The following is a 20696-nucleotide window of genomic DNA, read 5'->3' as shown; positions in this document are numbered from 1 at the left end:
TCATTTGATTTTTGACTAGCAGTGTGTGATGTGGAATTTTTTTCACAAACAAATAAGATTTCTATGCTATAGTTTAATAAGCGTTCTCCTCTGTTTCAAAAGAAATGGGATACTCACTGTGTATTAGATGAGCATAGTTAGAATCAATGGCATCTGATCCTTTGGAGTCTTTTCCGTACAATTGTCTCAGACAATAAGGTCTGAGGAAATTGCCATTATGATTTATCCTTTATATGTTTCTCTCAGTATTGTCTTGTAATTTATTTTTTATTTGTTGAGTATACTTTTGAAAATTTCTCTATTTTTGTGTTTAAGAAGATTCCCCAATGTTTTTGGAGGTGAACAGTAATAGGTCTGTTAATGCTTTTAAAGACTCCAGTTCTTGGCTAAGTTGCTGGTTCACCGACTTGAAGCCCTGGGTCCAGGTCTGATCTGGTCTCAATATGGGTACAGAATTTGGTTCCTTGTGCGTGCAGGCAGGGAACGTGTTTGGACTCTGGATTTGACTGTCTGCGTTCATGGACATTCCCTGGGTAAGTCTGGGCTGCAAATATGATACTAGAATGGACTCGTGGCTAATTGGATAGGATTTTTAATTTTATTTATTCTTTAATGGTAGCCTATGTTGGGCTGTAGCTAATCTGGCTCCAAAAACGCCACGATTTCTGTGTAACACAAGGGTAAGTAAAATTAAAGATCTCGGTCATGCTCGACAGAACTAGCTGCGTTTTTCAGCTGTGTGTATAACGCGAAGGTTAGTCAGTCATTTTGGAGCCAGATTAGCCACGTCCGTCTATGTTGTGATGGTTGTGTTGGAAAAGTAGACATCCTTTTCATTATGTTGTGCAGCCAAGTTTGTGCCGCTGCTTTTGCTAGGCTTCTTTCCTGAACTCAGCACATGGGGTGAACTATGTGCAGAAGGCCATCCAGATGGTAGTTGTTGGCATAAAGTCAGTTCAGCCTCCAGGGTCTTTAATGTTCACCTGTATTCTTTGCTTTCTGGGAGTTTAATTCCACACTCGGTGTTTCTTGGAAAACATCAATTAACCCACTCAAAACAGCTTCCATTCCAAGATTGCATTCAGAAACCATATGAAGCATATAATTTGTTATAGGTATTTAAAAGGTTTATACTATAATTTATATAATTACATAGCCAATGAAGCTTTTAAAAGGTGTTCACTATAATTTGTTTAAATAACTCAATGGCGGTTTTAAAACGTATTTAGTGTAATTTATTTAATTTGTTACAGCGGTTTCAAACCTGTCATTTGAATAGTATCTTAATTTATATTTGATTTTTTTTTGCATAATAGGTGTTTATGAAGAGCAATATGACAGTGATTGCTGATTTATTATTTTTTATTTTCATATTGAATAATGAATATCTATCATGAAATTCGATTCTGACAAATTAACATTGGAGTAGTATTTTAATGGTTGTCTTGTTTATTATATGCATGTAATGTGGCTAGCTGAACTTTATTCCCATTTTTAGGCTAGAATTTGTCTATATTTATGGTTTGTATATAGTTTTTGTATGGATGTATCCAAGAAAACCTAAACTTCTATTCATTTTGCAATACCAACATACCCGTGAACCTGATTCGGTAACAATTTTTTTAAGTATTTGGTGAGGAATGTTTTGAGCGAATAGTTCAACCATTTAATGGGATGGTAAATAGCTGCCACCCTCAGATAATTGACTCTATATTCTTACATTGCTTTGTGAGTTTAGGGTGAACATCCGTATTGGATTTACACAGTCAAATTGCATGATAAACTGTCATTTTCCGTCCTTCACACAAGATTTCTTTATTCCAGAAGAATAGGGCGCTGTTTTGAGTGTAAAGGATAGGGTAGCTCCACAGAAAATTATTCTAGAGCAATTTTGACCTTGTTAACCAAAATAGCAGCAAATAATTCTGTTTGTAGGCTTTATTGGTTCATTTTAATGTGTGCTTAAAGCTTTCACTTGCACCTAAGCAAAGTTCTGGGCATTCTATGCTATTTTTATTTTTCCTCCATGTGGTTTTTAGTTTCATTCTTTTATGATTCCTATCCCGCCCCAAGGTTTTAACCAATTCTCTTCTATCTTATTTTTCAGGCAAGAAACATGTAAGTAGCAAATAACATCTATGGATTATTTATCTTAATTATGGAAGTTATTTTGCAGCTAGTATCAGTGGAATTATCGTGTCTGAACTTTTAATTGTGCAGTTTGACAGATTTATTTTTTGTTGTCAGGTGGTAAAGGAAAATCAGAAACTTCATAAAGGCACAACGGAGCTGGTCGATGAATTGGCTACTTTAGCCGACTTCAATGTTTTCCCCGGAGATAGCCTGTGGGTTAGGGATACTGAAGTTTATGAAAATCGAGATATTGCTGGTAATTTTTTCTCATCATTACTTGGCCCAAGCAAATATGTTGACAGATTTTTTAGCACTGCAGCTTGTATAACATATTTGGTAGAGATGGTAATGATGATCATTTACTTGTCATTACTTTGTCCAAGCAAATGCACTTAAAGATATTTTAGCATTGCATTCTGCATATCTTATTTGGGTTTAATAAGTGGTTACACTGAGCAATACACCTGGGCCTCAACGACTATTCAACTATAGCTGTATTGATATGACCATACTTGTTTGTAGAATTCACATGTTTCTTTACGCATATATAGAAATAAAGAGACAATTTAGTCTTACATCCATGGAATGCATTATGACTTAATTCTTTCCACTACATTGTTTCATGTGCAGAGGAGCTATCAGAGCAGGAAATGGAAAATGAGCAATTGGAGGAAGGATTCAAAGGGACACTTTTGACATCGACTGTCCCTGCTCAAGTGGTTTGAAACCTAAATTTTTTGTGTAGAAAGGATGCTTTGACATATATTTTTGGAACAACCGCTTGCCATTTTCAAACCAGTGACAATATAAGACCAGAAGATGGTGGTTGTTTGATCTAGCAAGCGTTGGAACATTTTGACGTGTAGCATATCATGCAATTTTTCTTTGTTATGCATTTGGGGAAATCGTTCAAATTCGATTTTGTCCACTGGAGGGTGCAGCTACATCGAGAAGATGCCGCTGATGAGATGGTAGAGATGAGCTATTTATATTTTCTATGGGCTAGCCATCTTCTTTGGATCTGACATATCGGGAGTGATTTCAAGAAAGTGTTCATGAATGTGATAAACTGCAGTGGATTCATGTGATCATCAATCATGGATGTGCGTTGTCCGTCTCTCCTGGAAGCAAAAACCACAATGCTGCAAATGTGTCTAAATATGTACAAGGTGAAAAAGCAGAAATCATGGTGGTCACTTCTGTATTCTTGTTATTGCAAATTGTTGGCTAAACATGTGTCGAGCAATTTCTTCAATATTTCAATACAAGGCGCTGTGGTGTTTATTTTGTTTTCATTTCTGGTACGTGTTTTAAAACCAATCGCAATAGTCACTATGACATTAGCTTCCAAAGCAGCATAATTGACATAAGCTTGGTTTGATCTTGGCAGCTAATTCAACTTATATGTTTTCATCACCCGTTCGACATTTATTTGGTGCTTTTATTGTTTTGTTTGGACTCGACGTAGATGTGAAAACAACGGTTATATTTGCACAGGTGCATTTTGTTGCCAGCTCATTGTACAGCATCTCTGCGTTCGTGTCCCTGTCTCCCGTCCCGGAGACGTCCCCTTTTCCGTCATGGGAACGCAGGGGTTTGGGTGGGTGGGTTGGGTGGGGTGGGGTGGGGTGGGGGGAGGAACGTGTCTCCATGTTTCACTGGGTTTTAGGTAGTTTGCATCAGAGCTTAGTGCTGATATTGTTTCAAAAGAAACAACATTTAGGTTCATGTCTTATATTTACTCCTTTCCTTTGATGGCATGAATAGCATCTTGGCTCCTAGGGCATCTTATTATTGACAAATATGCCCTTGTACATCCTTGTTAGTATGTTTTTGGGGAAGAAAGATTTTCTGCTCGCTTCTGCCAATGGACAGAACAAGCTCTTGGGTGCAAATGAGTCGCCAGGTTTCAATTTGGCTCTAGGTCAGGCATGTGGTTTTGTGTTCTAAGGACATGCTCTTGTTAATTTTTGGTTTCAAAGTGATGAAATCTCCCCTTTTGCACAGGGTTTCTTCTTAGCTATTTTGAGTTGAAGGAAGATACAGATTAGTTATTTAGAAGGGGATGTGGTTTCCGAGGAAGGTAATCTTGTTATTTGAAACCTTGGTACCCTACTTAATACCCAACGGTTCTTTTCATTGATCCTTGCCAAAGTGAAATTGCTGAAACTGCCCGTATAATCTTGGGCTTTTAGTGAATTTGTACATTAACAAGGGATGTAATTCTATTCTCACAGGAAATAATATATAAACAAAATGTGACATCTATCTCATATCGCGTGGAGAAGTTAATAAAAAAGGTTCACGGATTTATGGCTCAACTCTTATCTATACAAATGATACCACTAGATGACTCAACCTCTCTAGATTTGTATATAAACTCCTTGACAGGAATTCAAGAGTATTTGTAGCAAGCTAAGGGTTATCACTCTAGCACTCCATATAATGCAATCACATTAATACTGGGTGGTCAACCCCAAACTAATTGGATACCCAAGCAAATCGAAGGACAAACTTTTCAAGTAACATAAATTGTGGAATACAAAAATTAAACTTTAGATAAAAAAAACAAATCCACATTTAAAAATACCAAAAGACAAATTATTCTAGATAGAAAATATACATTATATAGTACCGTGTGTAGTAGAGTAGCTGGCCAGGTTGGATCTCATTTAATTTTGTTATAGAACAACTAAATTCATACAAGTGGCCATCAGCTAGGTCCATAACGGTATGCTGATAGGTAGCTGATAGGTGTCGTGTGTATGGTGTACCATCTATGTGAATAGAAGATTGCCATAATTCAAATGTGTATGGTGTCGATAGGTTGGCTTATAAATGGTGTAGGTGAGGCTACTTGTTATATACACATGGTCTTGAATTAATCAAGGCGGAGTGTATGAACAAGCATCCATATGTAAGATTGTAAAACATAGGGGGCCAATACCAAGCAAAGGTGCGTAAGAATTTTACTTGTGTATGGAGTTATAAAGTATTAATGATGCATGAAATTACACAGGGATTGGGTGGCACCCACTTTGCACTAGACTTAAGCTTAAGGAAACTAGGCTTGGAATTGAAGCCAAGATAGCCAATGAGTACCTATGCGAGTATGAGTCATTAGGGTATTAGGGTATTAGTGATAGCATTCTTCATAGCTAGATTAACATGGGTAGGATGTAGGTCTATGAAATGATATTTGAGAAAAAGATGGTTTGAGTAGTTTCATGTTAAAAATTGGGATGTAAATCGAAATACCTTGGAAAGTTAAGAATTAAGTAGTTGTCATCAATTAAGTTAAGAATCAATTAGTGTTTTAAGGATGATAGTGTAGTGGTTTGATCTTGTAATGAGGACCACAAACACGTTTTTTTTTTATGTATGGTTAAGATTTGTATGGGTTTTATGGCCCTCTGCATTTTCTATTGTTGACACAAAAAATTGCTAGATTTGTTGATGAATTTCATGGATGTGTTGGATGAATCATTACACTTAATTCACTTATCTTGCAAATCTTTTAGTGGTTGAAGGTGCATGGTAGGAGATGCCAAGGAGTGTGATTGGTTGAAACACAAGACATGCCTTCTAGAGTTATGTTTTAAGCATGTTGGATGTATGAGATTGTCATCCGATGTTCACTTTAGAATGTCTATGAGGTGAATCAATGTGTGGTTGACCAATTTGTCTACTTGTTAGTTTACAGGTGAAAGGTTGTTGATTAAACTTGATTTTGAGTATGCCAAAAGTTGTTGACAAATTTTGGGTCATGGTCAAAGACAATGGATGTTGGAAGCCTATAATGAAGCCAAACACAGTTAAAGTAGATTCACATTGTGTTTACCATAATGACGGGTTTCTTACAAGCGACCATGATACCCATTGTTGAGAACTTGTCAACCACTACAAACCCATAAGCATTCTGGTATTTGGTGGTTAGAAGACTATTGAGGAGATTGATGTTGATTGACCGCCGAGGGTGTTGAGGTATTGATAAAGGAGTACAAAGTTACAAGGTCTTGTTTTGAGGCTTAAGATTGCAATAGGGTATGTGATATTTGATGTGGCACTTAGTGTCTATGCCTAGTGAGGAAAGTAGATATATTGTAGTGCTAGAAGGTTATTGGTGATTCCAAAATGTCCTACCATTATGAAAAAATGTACTTCCTAGATTAGATGGTGCCAAGGCATGCCTAAGGCAATGTGAAGATATCTAAGCTTATAGTGAATCACATGGGACTTGTAAAAGCTTTTTGTAGGGAATTTGTGTGCAAGTGATTTGAATGGCTTCATGAAATCTTTGTTTATTGTGCGCAATGGTCACATTTACAAAAATGTGTCTACATGATTCCAACATGGTGGTGAGTGCAAAGGTTGACTAAGACATATAGCTACTTCATTGTTTTGGATTAAGGCAAAAACAGGTTTTGAAGGGGCCTCGAAACCCTTTACAAAGAAAATTCTAAAAGGTTTAGAATCAAAACAAAAAACCAAGAAGAGACAGGCTGCAAAAGATAGAACATTACAAATAGCAGCCAAAGAACAAAAACCCAATCGGGTGACAATTCGAACATCCACAGAGAGTCCCTTAAGATTTACCTTGTGGTACCCTTGTGAGATCGAAGAGTCATGTCAAAAGAGGGAGTGGATGTTTTAGATTTCTTTCCCTTAATAATAATCCAACCCTCCTCAACCTTGGCAGTCGCATCAGCCGAATCAGACGAACCCAAACCTGAAACAACGAAACTCTGAGAAAAAGAACCAATAGCATCCACCTTCTCAGGAGCACAGAAGGTCCCACCAGGAAAACAACAACATGAATAGAACCAGAAATAGCAACTCCAACACCACTAGGCAGGGGAGCACCATCTGAGGAATCAACAGGAAGAAGTGGGGACGACTGACTAGCCTCACTAGCTCCTTCGCAGGAATCCAAGACTACAGGAGAGGAGACAACAGTAATCGGACCCTCCGCATTAGGAACCTCGTGAAAATCAATTTTCTTCACAACCATCTAATGCTGATTTAAAGCACCTTTCCATCAGGAGGCTGAAACCATCTACTTTTCAAGTCCACAATGCTCAGCCGCATGACCCGTTTTGAAACATCTTCGACACCTGAAGGGAATCCCTTCATAGTCCAAGGTTTGAACCCAATTGCCCTTGGAAGAATTGATAACAATCTCAACTGGCAGTCCATTAGAAACATTAAGCTCAACCAAAATTCGAGCAAAGGTAGGATGAAGGTGGTCATTAGATTCATCATCCACCAACAAGAAATTCCCAAGAGCATTGCCAATTACCTCAAAAAGAGAATCAACCCACAAATGTAGGGGAAGATAAGGGAGCCGAACCCACACCGAAATTTTATTAAACGTTTCAGAAAAAAAGGGTTGAAATCAGAGTGTCAGGGCTTAATCATTAAAGGAAAGTTGTCCTTCCAACATAAATAACTATCACACAAAATAATCTTTCTATCCTCAACATGCTCAAATTTTGCAACAAAAAAACCTCTAGCCAAAGGGTAGATGTGAACAGTACCTGAAATGAGCGGCTCCCAGTGATGGGAGATCCAGTCATGCAACTGAGGGAGACTAGGCCAGAACCCCCTAAACCTGCAGATAACACCGTGCATAGAAAAAACCTTCTCATTGTGGTCTATCTCCAACTTAGTCTCTTTATTCAGATTTATAGAGACAACACAAGACACAGCGACAAACTCCCTGCCCCCACGTCTCAAGGTAACATGTCCTGAAGCCCTAGCCGTCACAACAAAAAAAGAGAGGCGAGCAAAATCCTTGCCTCCCCCCCCCCCCACTAGATTCTCCATGGATAGCTACTTCATTGTTATGTCTTGTTATGCTTGATGATTAAGTGAAATTGTTGTAGGTAGGTCATCCACTTCATATGCCATGCATTTTCCAACTTTTTAATGTGTAAGAATTGTAGTAGCGATGGCAATGGGGCAACCTTGCTATAGTAGTATAATGCCTAACACATAGTTTGATGCATCAATTTATACCTCGGTTGATCATGATGTTTAGAAGAACCAAAACTTGCACAAGTGAAAGGCGATTTTAAAGTTCATCGAAGGTGAGCAGTTGTGTAGGAGTCTAAAGAAATGTTGCTTTGGTGCACATGATCTAGTTGAGGTCCATGTGACATGAGAACCCAAGGGCAAAACTTTAAGAAATATTGTTGAATCCAATAAAGCCACACAATTTTGGAAGGTTGTGTAGAATTAATCTCTCCAATTACTTTAATCTTTTCCAAATCAATGCAAATGTTAGAATACTTAGTGATAACCAAGGTATTAGAATTATGTAATGCCAAAGTGAATTTTTTTAGGTTGGTTTGCAACTTGTGTTGGCACTAAGTTCACAATTCTTGAGATACATGCAATATATGTTACTCTCAAGTCTTGTTAAATACATAGATTCTATTCATATAGGTGATGGAGTTTTTAAAAGTTTGTGGGATATCATTCATCAGGAAAATAAATGTTATAGGAGCATTAGTTAACCAAAAGGCATAACTACCCACTCATTGAAATCTCACTACATTTTGAACACTATCTTCTAGACGAGTTATACAAATTCTAGAACTTGATTAGCCTAAATTAAGATCGATAATTGGTGAAATGGTGTGCCCAGTAGGTTGGTCAAAGAAGTTATGAATGTGTTGGAGTGGATTCCAACTCTTCATTGAGATTTTATTTAGAGCATGATAGTTATTGCAGTCACTATGTACCATCCTTTTTAGGTTCTAGGATAATCAAACTAATATAGTGCGATGATTTGCGCTTGATCTTTCTTTTAAAAACCTAAAAATGAACCTCAAGGTCGTTTAAATGGTTCTTTTTATTTTTTGATTGTGTAAATTAGTGTTTCACTAATACTATCAACCTAACTAAAATTAACAATAATGGTATTGAGATCTCACAAAACAATAAGAAACACTATGGGAATTAGCAATCAATTTGGAAACACATGCATACACTAAGATAATAAAGAGATATGAGAAAGTTAATGATTCGCATGCATCTATAGAGAGTTGCAACAATTAGAAATGAAATTAGAGTTATTCAAGGGGCACTTAAACCAAATTTGAACAAATTTGAAGGTCAATACTAATGTGCAGTTGAGGTTACAAAAATTGGCTTGCTTGGTTTTGGGTTGTAGTTTGTTTGTGTATTCTAAAGCCTCTAAAATTTAAAGGAACATGGAAACAACCTATTAATCAATTCTCTATATGGAAACTTATTAGTGATATTACTAGAAAGGTATGCAAAATAATAAAAGTATATAGAAAAACTAGCATATAGAAAATAGAGTAGAATACAAATAGCAAAATGGCTTAGACACACTAGAAATGAATTGTTGAAACCATTATAATGTAAAAGACATGGAGTAATTTGGGGCCAAGAATAGGGTAATTGAAAATGCATATGCGCAAGTGGATAACCTAGTCTTGCCCTAACACCTAGAGCTATGGCTTGGTCCTATGTCTTAGAGTGGTCCCAAAATTTGTACACAGGTTCATCTTGTAATTTACAACAATTTCCCCTCTTGGTGCATTGAATATTCTTGATGAATTATTTTTTACTTGTCCTACATGTTAAAAAATACATGGAGGAGACCTCAAAAAGATTCATTGTGTGGGATTCTAAAAAACTACTATAGACTTTATGATGGTAGCTAACTCATTGTTGCAATATAGTAAGCATTAACATAGCTTCACTCTAGGAAAACTATCTCTATAATAGATCCTAATTTAAAGATTTATTGTTACTATATAAAAATAGATGAGTATAAATATTGTTTTATAGATTTTTGGAGGGAATTTAGATTCAAGGCACAATGATTAGGACTAATTACCATTAAAAATTAACAATGATTAACTATAAGGACTAGGCAATAGAGCACACACCTATAGTTGATAACTAGCCCTTTTGGTTATAGAGAGGTTCAATTTTTAAGGGCCATTTAAGGGTAGAGGTGGCCATCTAAAGGTGGTGATTTCAAATCAATCGTAGTCATGGAATACAAGAAATCAAATGAATGGATTTTCACATAGTCTAAGTGATAGGAATGCATTTATTGATTTGCTTTGGTTGGTAATAAGGTGAATTTGAGATAAAAAAAGAAGTGGTAAGGGGGTCATGAGTAAGCAGACAATGCTAAGGATGAATATATAAAAGGAAAGAGAGATTAAATTTAATGAAAAATATTAGAAAAGGGATAGTGATGACATATAATGAAATCTGGAAAGGGTTAGGAAAATGATAAATAAGGTCAAAATCCTATAAAAAAGGTATAAATATGAAAAGGGCAAAATGAAGGAATTGTAGAGTGCGATTTTTTATATTGCATTTTGCCTGCATTTTAGCAAGCTTGTGACATTTTAGAGGAATAAGACTATTAAAATAAGAGTGCAATAATAACGTAAAATATAAAGGAGCCAATCTTTGATCTAACAATAATGCATGCATACCCATCCTTGCAAAGTATAAAAGAGCAGTTTCTACGTGAAAATAAATAAATTTACAAGACACAGAGAAAATAGAAACACACAAAAGATAGACAATGAAAAAGTTACATTGTAAGAATAAGCTTAAGATCAAGTATACCAACCATGTTGTAAGTGCCAATGAATTTTATTAAAAAATCACAAAATTTCAATGATTCTATTTTTTAGGGAGGGATCTATGAAGATTTGTTGCACAAAAGAACTAAGGTAGAAAAATACAAAAGTGATTAATAGTGGATAAATAATGACACCTTGGTAAAAGAAGAACAATGAAAATATCAAATAAGAAACTAGAATCTAGAAACTAGAAATAAGAAATCAAGGATGACAATGACAAGGTTTGTAAGGTAGCTACTTGTAAAAGAGGCCAAATAGGTTTTTTTGTTAATTGTTAGATGGTTCATTTCTACCAATTTAAATTTTGAACATATTTACAAATGTGAAGGGGACCAATTGACCATTATTTTATGATTTATTAATCAAATGTATGTTAAATGGCCATTAATAGCATTAAAAGTTGGATGTGTATGAGGACCAATTTCACCATACCAATATAACTACATGCTAATTGTGGTGCCATAATTGCCTTAATAATCACAACATATATTTTGATCAAGGTTTGATTTTCCAAGCATTTGTATGGACTTTTTTATAATCATGCATGATTTGCCAAAAATTTTCTCCATTGTTTTACAATCACGTGAGGATTAGCAAAATTTGGAAATCCACTATTTTACAGTTGAACTAGAACAATCACTGTATACAGCGAAAAATGATGATGATAAGCTATTGTAAAACCACAAAGATCCAACCACAATAAAACCTTAGTTCTACAACCAAACATTCACCATACACCAATTAAGACACATAAGAATATGCAAATCAATAAATGAACAATATTACCATTCACATGCCAAGTGGGGTTTCAATCTCCATTGTCTCTTATCTCTATTGAGCTTGTTTGATATATTTGCTCTTAGATTTTATAGGTGCACAAGAGCTCAACAAAAAACAAATTGTGGTTGAAGTTGTTTGATTGCAAGAAAACATGATTGCATAAAATGATTAGATGCATTGATTAGGATTGAGAATGATGAAAGTATCCTCTTATATAGAAGATGCTTTAGAAAATGGAGGGATAAGATTAATAGGAGAAAATGTAAATGGCTGGCTAAGATAAAAAGTGTAGTTAGAAGAAATAATAAAATAATGAAGGGGGTAGGTAGAGGAGGATTAAGAGATAAGTGAAATGTGTCATAGAAGAAAAAAGCTAATGAATTAAATATATAAATAAAGATTTATTTAATTAATATAGGAAGTGAGGTCAATTAAATAAATAAAAGTATTTATTTAATTTAGGAAGAAAGATAATTCAAATAAATAAAATATTTATTTAAATGAGAAAAGGGCTAGAAGAGGCTAAATGAATTAATTAATTAAATAAAGATTTAATTAATTAATAGAAGACTTAGGATAAAATAATTAAATAAATAAAATATTTATTTAATTAAAGAGGACAATTTTAGGTGTCTACAATACCAAATATGAATTCAATGCAATTGAAACTTTTAATAGATCTTTTACACATAATTCTACTCTTGATTCTTAGCATAGACAAGTTATAACTATACACATTAGTAAGTAAGTTAATGAAAGACAAGAGATAATATCTTTATTGTTCTATAATATAAGATTTGTTATATTTATTTCTCTTCCAATTTAGTTTCATTGTTAGAAATGATATTGAATAGCGAGACATCTAAGATTTAGGCCTTAGGGATATATATTCTATGAAACCTTCTTGTTGATTTTGTTTATTTACTATTTAGCTTTCATTGTTACATAATACAAATGATATAAAAATCTATTAGTGTTGACTCTTTGATAGTGAATCATGAGCTTAAATAGGAATTTTTTTTCTAGCTTTTGATTCATAAAAGATGTGCAGAATCAAGTTTTCTTAAAGTGGTAAAGGGAGCTCATCAAAATGAAAAAACACAATGTTGTACTTTTTCAATGCTTGTCATCCATCAAACCAAGATCAAACTACATTAATAATTTTTTCATTTATCAATGAAAAAGTTAATATCTTAGAGGAAGTGCGGAATGATTCAGATGACCATGCCCTAGATGATGTTCCACACTTATAGGAGTCTTGGGGTAGCCAAAATGGTAATATTAATAAGTCAAATTGAACATTAGATAAGGAAAATGTAGATCCTATACAAAAGGGAAAAGAAAAAAAAAATAAAAAATGATACATAATTGGGATATGATAAGGAATTTCCCAAATTGATTGGGTGTCAAAGCATCCATTCATTAAATTGGTGGAAAATGTAAACACATGAAGCTCCCATAAAATATAGGTGTAAACTATGTAGTTGAAAATATGGTAGGGACAAGTAGTTGTAGCTAAATGTTGACAAATAAATCATGGTGGAAAAGAAATATCAAGAATAAGATGAAAAATAAAGGAAGAATGTTTTCATGTTAAGAATTTATTAGAATTTGATGCACACATGAAAAGAAAGGTGAAACTTATTGCATGTGGAGATTCAATTGAAGATCAATTTAGAAAAATGATTGGGGAAGCACAATTGAAAAAAATATTTTGTATCATTTTTCATATTTTGACTAGAGGGTATCTTATGATATTCTGTTGAACACACCCAAAGACTGAGAGGGGGGAGTGAATCAGTCTTGAACAAAAATGTAATCTTTTAGCACAATTCAAATTAAACGTCCTTAATCTAATCAACAACAATGAAATATAAAACCAAATCCTGATTTTTCTTTTTGGTGGGTTTTTGGCTGGAATTTCTCTAGTTTCTCTCTTATCTTTGGCTGCTTGTTGGTTTTTTGGCAGCTTTTCTTTCAAGTTGTGGGAGCCTATTGGTAAAACCCATTTTGTGGACTTGGTCCCGTCTCTTTCCTTGGTTCGCTTTGTCTCTGCCCCATCGGTATTACTTTGTATTGGTCTTCTATGGGGCTGTTTTGTTATTATGGTCGGTTTGGGCTTAATGTTTTATTAAGTCTAAACATATCTTCTTTTGTAGAGGGTTTGGAGTCCCTTCAAAACTTGTTTTTTCCTTAATCCAAAACAATGAAATATAAAACAATGAACACCAATGCACAAGAGACCACCAGAATTGCATGGAAAACCTAAGAAGGGAAAAACCACGGTGAAACCTATCTCACAATATATGAACAAGATTACAAATTTGTTTTAAGGCTCACTGCCTAAGGAAGCACAATGCTCCCATAAATGACTTGCTTTTTAGGAAAAATACCTTAGGGAAAGATACAAGAGGAATTGACAAAGAGATTCACTATATTAGAGCAGGATATAAGTGTTAGCATTTTTTCTCGCTACCTTCAATTCTAAGGAGATACACAATACCATACTATGAGATTGGTAACCTAGAACATGTATTCAACACTATCAACAGACTGAAGACAATAAAACGTAATCAACAAGGATATACAAGCCTTTGGCTCTTTGAGCTCCACTAGACTCAAGAGGGTAATCCTATTGCAAGTCTGAAAATGAGAAACTCATGACAAACTAAACAACAAACCTATTTAAAGTGGATGGTTCTTAGATGCATAATGATGGGTGTTTTGTATTTGTCTTGACTACTGTATAATCCCATTTACCTTGCAAGTTATTGAGAACAAAACTAATTCTACACCTACTCCTACAAACATAAAGGAAATGATATTTGATAATGAATGACCCTGAAATAATTGAGAAAGGAAGATCGATGCTTATCCTATTGAGAGCAGAGTCTAACTACAAATAAATCACAAAAGCCTTAATACATCACTTCATGACAACTCATCACTTAACATTTCATGCTTTAGATGCTATGCAAGTTGAAATTAGCACAAGTCATTTCTTATTCAAATGCATACATGTTGCAATAATCTTGAAACATAATTTATCTCTTTGAGTAAAGAGAGACCTATTATCAAGAATACACATTCTCCATTAGAAGACAAATCAATGTGTTTTTAACACAAAAATTCATGCAACACATACATACAAGATGGGAAACAACATGAAACTGATTTATTTCATTGATTTTCAAAAGAGGTTGGATACAATGTATTAGCAATTACTATTATATCTGCAGAGTAAGACTATTCTATTATCTTCCAAACTAGCACCTAATATAATCCACTTCTCAAATTTTTTAGGACCCTTTCCTATCGGCCTTGATTTCCCTTTTATAGCACAAGGGAGAAAAACAAGCTTCAGGCTGATGAGACATGCCAAAATTTGATTGATTACAATAGAATATGCCTAAAGACATATTTTTCAAGTACAACAAAAGGCATATTTTTCAAGTACAAGGCGTAATCAATTTTGAAAGAGGAGAGAGGGCCGCTGAGATAAAGACTTCTTGGGATTGCTACTGCAGGCCTGGAGGGAGTGGGGCTGATGTGTCTTCTTTTTGTAGCTCCCATCCTTGTCCAAAATTAAAAATCTAGCGCTAAAGGTGGTTCAATCCTTGATTGGTAAATGCTAAATATGAAGCAAAAGTGTGTTCACTTGCAAGAAAACCTGCAAAAAGAATGTGGCAAACAAAATTTTGACAATGAGGGCTACTCATCTTCTGGCCGCTCTTCCTTAAGTGTGCAATACTGCTTGTGCCAGTTGTCTATCTACTTGATGGTGGGCCATCTGAAAGCTTTTAATTCCTGCAATTTTTCACTGCTTCCATAGTCTTGTTGTCTAGTACATATGTCACCTCAGCCACAAACTTCTGGTATAAAGAATCAATATCCAAAATTTTGTCTACAATCAAATAATATATATCCTTTTGGGTGTGCCTCCCCCCCCTCCCCCACACTAGTTGGTCCAATACTAATTCTATTGCTTCTCCAAAATCATTTTTCCATTCTTCTAAACCTTTGATTTGATTGCCATCATTCAAAATTTTGAGAATATCCCACTTTTGTAGGCCCTTGAAAGAAGCCATTCTTTCCTTTAATGTTGATTCTCGGGTCTCAAAATAGGGAATATCTTTGATCATTACATTGTAATTTTTCCAAGTTTATCCAACAACCTGGGGAGTAGAGGGCATGTTTGTCATTGCTAAAAATACTTCCTTCAAAGTGGTGGCCCTAGGATGCTACATGGCCCTTAAATGAATGAAATAATTCAATTAGGTCCTTCAATTATTTGTGGAGTTGAGAAACATGAGAATATGAGGCATGAACCTCATCTAATTTATTCAATATCTTATTGGTCACATGCAAAATTGTGCCCTTTTTGATTCCTAGGCACTTATCCTCTCCTTCTTCTCTTATTTGGACTAGCATTGTGTCCCTATTCTTGATAATGGTGGCCAATGCTTTGTTTCTAAATGTTAGAATTTCAAAATCATAGATCAAAGAGGATGGAATCCCTTCCAACTCACCTAGCCCAACCAGTGCTTGCTGCCTTTGTGGTTGTTACTCTATTATCACTATTGAGGTTGCATCCCTTTTTGCTATCTGTCTTTTCAATTTGGCATTTTCAATGTATAATAGATTAAAACTGGAAAAAAGGGTTGCATGCTACTTTTTGAGTATCTCATGCCTCCTCTCTTCTTCTTCAGTAGCAACCTTAGCAAAAAATAAGGCATGCAATGCAATAGTGGGAACCTCTAATGTTGATGTGTTGTTGAGTGTTCTTACAATGACATCACCCACCTTTTATTCCACCCCATATAATATCATGGGCATCTTTGTATTGTGGGCCTTCACCCATTGTGCAAATGCCTTTATGCTCAGGTCGAATCCCATGCCATGTGTGCCAAACTCTTGGGTATAGACGGGATCTTGTTTCCTCATAACCTGGTCAAGTATAAAAAAATTCTTCATATCCCACCTCGAGATCAACATCATGCCGCTTGATTTAGTCATTTGCATGGCCTCCTCGGGAGTGCAATCTACATTCTCCTTGTCAAAATTGGCCATTTCTTCCCCTGACATGTTTTTCAATTTAGTTTGTAGCCAAAAACCCTTGAGCTCAAGGGTCTTGATGAATTCATCATTAGACAAAAATTGAGCCACAACAAGAACTCTCTCATCACTGACTTCTTCCTCAGGAATTAAGCTAGGGATAATTGTCCTCTCAGCATCCATGGGCTCCACTACAAAATCATAATCATTAAATATTTCTTAGGGAGGGGAAGGTTGAGGGACTCCTGCATTGTCCTCCTCATCATCACCAATTTCAATGAAATTACACAAAACTGCCTTCCCCTTTTCTATTTTCCTTTCTTGCTCTGAAGGGGTAAGGCCAACATGTTGTTCTTGCTGAGGAGGGGTTTATTTTGAGGACTCTCCTTTTAGAATATACTTACCCTTCTTGTCACTTGGTGCAACCTTTGGAGGCTCATATCTTGGCCTCTTCTCTAGTGTCTGGCCATATGGTTTCTCTTCTTGTGCTTGAGTAACAATTTTTCCAAAACTCCTCAATTTGCATAACATTCTTGCAAAATCATTCTGTATATTGGAGTAAAATACCTTGAATTCAGGGTCCCTCTCTCTTCTTTCTCTTTCCATCCTACTGAGGATGTCCCATTGTTTCCTTCTTTGTATAACATCTTTGGGGAGGCAGTTTCTGATTAAATCTTCATGCTCATCATACTCATGATAAATTTCTTTTTGTTTCATTTTGCATGTCCTCAAATCATTAATGCATCCTTCTGGATCATATTCCTGAGCGTTTCCACTTTGGAGGCGATATGTCTCCCTCAAAAAATCTTGGACCTTCTCGATAGCATCACATCCAATGGCAAAATCTCCATACATGATGCATCTAGGCATATGAGTTCCCTTTTTCTCTACCCTCACCCATTGCCTCTCCATCCACATCAATTACCACATGAATTCAATGAATGCCAATTTTGGGGAAACAAAAAGTGGTAATTTGTGGGTAGCTTGAGAGAATCCATACACCCCGATGAATATACAATCTGAATACAAGAAGAAATCACCAAAATTATGGGTGAATGCACCCTCTAGAAACTGTAAATTCTTTGGTTTTACATCTCTAATCCTTAGCACCTTTATAATATCTCTAGGAATCCTTGTGTTTTGGAATCCACACCATCCCAGTACTTTCAAAGAAAAGTGATCAAAGAATGTACCATAATTAGACCATTGAGATCCCTTATGGTGCAACAACACCTTGGTCACATTGATGCCTTATAAAGGATTTTTGTCATGATTTCTTGTTTTCGTGTTGTGTCAACTTTTAATAAGGTCCTTTCAATCCGTTTGTAATCATTTCAAATCAAATTGTAAGGCCTTTGATTCCATTTGATTCATATAGTCCTATAAGGTCTTGATTGGGTTGACTTTGGTCAAGCCACTCCAATGTGTCCAAAATGACTGTAATTGATGTCATATGTTCTATTTTGACATGTTTTAGGGGTAGGTGTGAATTTTGGAGTCAATTTGGATAGAAGAACAAAAAATTGTAAAAGTTGCTAGAGTTCATGTCAACTTTTCAACTTTGATGCAACTTTTCAACAAGGCTAGTTGGTCAAATTTTGGAAAATTTTGCTAATGAGAGTTGGAGTTTTTATGCATTTATGGGTATTGCAGTCTGATTCTCTTCAATTTTGAGTATGAAATTTATTGTGTTTTGATTGGAAAACCATTTTATGTGATAGATAAGTTAATTAACTAAATTTTGGTTCTCGTGGCATCAAATTTGGTTGAGATTTGAGGGAGTTATGGTCATTTTAATGACTGTAATTTCTAGATTTTTACAATAGCAAACCCGTTGCAACATTTATTTCTAATTGGTATGGAAAATTTAAGGCTCAATACTGGATCAATTTGAAAGAGGGGTAAATCACCTTTCATTTGGCACTGATTTCGTTCAATTCCATTAAGATTTGAGGGAGATACAAGCGTTTTTGTAAAAATTGCCTAGAAACCCTCACCGTGTAGGGTTTGGTCACCAAAATGCATGTAATTTCACATTCCACCATTGGAAAAATCTAATTCCTGGTGGAATGTTAGTGTTAGGAGTCATATTGAAGAAAAAATTGGTTTCAAAGTAAATGGAGGTGTTTGGAATGATATATGGAAAGCCCTAGGTCTATCATCTCTATGTGACAAACCTAGAAATTATGGTTTTGAGATTGGAGTGCTGGGCCAAATTTGAGAGGTTTTGGAACTAGTAACCCATTGAATCCTTGTTTCTGAATTTAATGACAAATGTTGAACCCATTGGTTAGGTTTGGGAGAGAGAATTTGGAGTACCTCCGTTGGAAAAGTGACCTAATTGCCCCCTAAAAACCATTACCAGTCCATTTTTGGCCCTGCTGCTCCAAAGGAACTTATAGTGAACTTCATGTATGTTGTATGGCTTATCATTTGGCACCCTAACATGTGTGATTATTATTCTTACCTTCATTTTTTTCTAAGTTGTGAATCCAAAACCCTCTCAAAGGGCTACAAGGTGGTAGGGTAGGTTATGGGCCAAATCTTCACTATACACATCAAGGAACATAAGAAATGCATGAGAAAGGTTTGCACCATGGTCCTAAACTGCTTTAAAAGCCTTCCCTCAAATATCCAAGATTTTGGTGTGTCCACACTAAGTTTGATCAGATTTGCCTAGGTCTAGGAGACTTATCTTGACTAGTGAGTTGGGATAAAGATCGTCCCTTGGAAACTTGTGAGCACTTTTGGAGAATGGTTTTGAATTGTTTGTGAAGTGATTGGGTCCCTCTAAATAACCTTATCCCAAACTTGGGTCCACCTTTGTACTGGTCATCTACCACCTCCATTGGGATCAAACATATTTATCTTCAGGGATGCATCCCAATCTGTCATGTTTTGAAAAATATTCAAGTGACACTAGAGAGTATAAAATCTGAAATCAATTGGGGGTCTTATCATCCTTTGCATTTATTAACCCCTCAGACAATTTATCCTATATGTAGAATCAAAATCATACAATTCATTAGATTGTGGGTCCTAGATTTTTATTGCCATCAACATAAATTCAATTGGCATCTTGGTCTTCCCATAGTCGACTCCTAGGATCCGACACAAAGCATAGCATGTCTTGACAAAATAATTTTCAAAATTTACCAACTCAAAAGGCTCTTTTTCAATCTATAATATATAATTCTTCCCCCCTTGATACAATCTCTTTCTAAAGTGGGGCACTTCTTCATCCCTCGACACTACCTTTTTCATGTTATACTCCGACTCCAGCCTTTTCAGTTCATTTTTTTAAGGCATTCCTACTTAATTCAAAACAATAAATTGTTGCACCCTTAGCCACATCATACATAATTTTCCCCTTAGTGGTTTTTACAATCATGCTCTCTGGATCATATTGTTTCCCCAGTTGTCTTATGAGAGAAGACTCTACAAGAACATTGGGAACAACCAGTTTTGCTAGGTCCAAATTCCATGCATTTGAAATAGGTATAGGGCTATCTCTGTTCCCATAGAAGTAATAAAAAATATCCTGCCCTCTATCAGTGGTAATGGCATCTTGACACTTTGAACTCTGATCAGAGAAGACATTCTTGAATGAATCTTGCATTGTTGATCCCCTAAATAACTCCAATAGGTCTTGATGAAGATGCCTAACCTCCCTTTTCTTCTTCTCTATTCCTTCCATTTGTTTCTCAATTTGCTCACTTGTGGCCTCAGTAGTCTTTGCCAGAGTTGATACAATAGGGTTTTGTACCAGTGGTTGATCTTGAGCAGGTGGAGGGTTTTTTACAACTGGTGGGGTTTGAGCTAGGGGTGAACATGTGGCCTTCTTAATAGAAGAAACCCTCTTTCTTTTTGGCTTAGAGGACTCTGCCTTGGTAGGAGGGTTCCGCTCAATAGTTGGTTCATTTGAAATTAATGAAGAGGGGGGAATCACTGCAATTGAGGTTGCATGAGTAATCTCTGGGGTGGTAGATTTATTCCTCTTTGGTTTTGAGGCTTCTCCCTACTCGGGAGTCTTCTTAGTGGTAGGGGTGGTGGTATCCTTTCTTTTTGGTGCCATGATTATCTCCT

The 20696-nt window shown here is 35.7% G+C and overlaps 1 protein-coding gene across 3 annotated transcripts in view; it reads left to right on the top strand.

The window, feature by feature from the left end:
* LOC131027199 (ubiquitin carboxyl-terminal hydrolase 26) overlaps positions 1-3428 on the top strand; it is a 56740-nt gene extending 53312 nt beyond the window's left edge. For all 3 annotated transcript variants that reach the window (XM_057957189.2, XM_057957190.2, XM_057957191.2), the window contains 2 exons: positions 2248-2389; positions 2764-3428. In XM_057957189.2, the coding sequence (XP_057813172.2) occupies positions 2248-2389; positions 2764-2858 (237 nt within the window). In that variant the 3' untranslated portion in view covers positions 2859-3428. The remainder of the gene's footprint in view (positions 1-2247; positions 2390-2763) is intronic.
* Positions 3429-20696: the final 17268 nt, after the last annotated feature.

This window comes from Cryptomeria japonica, chromosome 2 (genome assembly GCF_030272615.1).
Source record: "Cryptomeria japonica chromosome 2, Sugi_1.0, whole genome shotgun sequence".
NCBI classification, from domain to species: Eukaryota; Viridiplantae; Streptophyta; class Pinopsida; order Cupressales; family Cupressaceae; genus Cryptomeria; species Cryptomeria japonica.
Note: the sequence above shows the minus strand (reverse complement) of the source record. Positions and strands in the feature narration are given on the sequence as shown.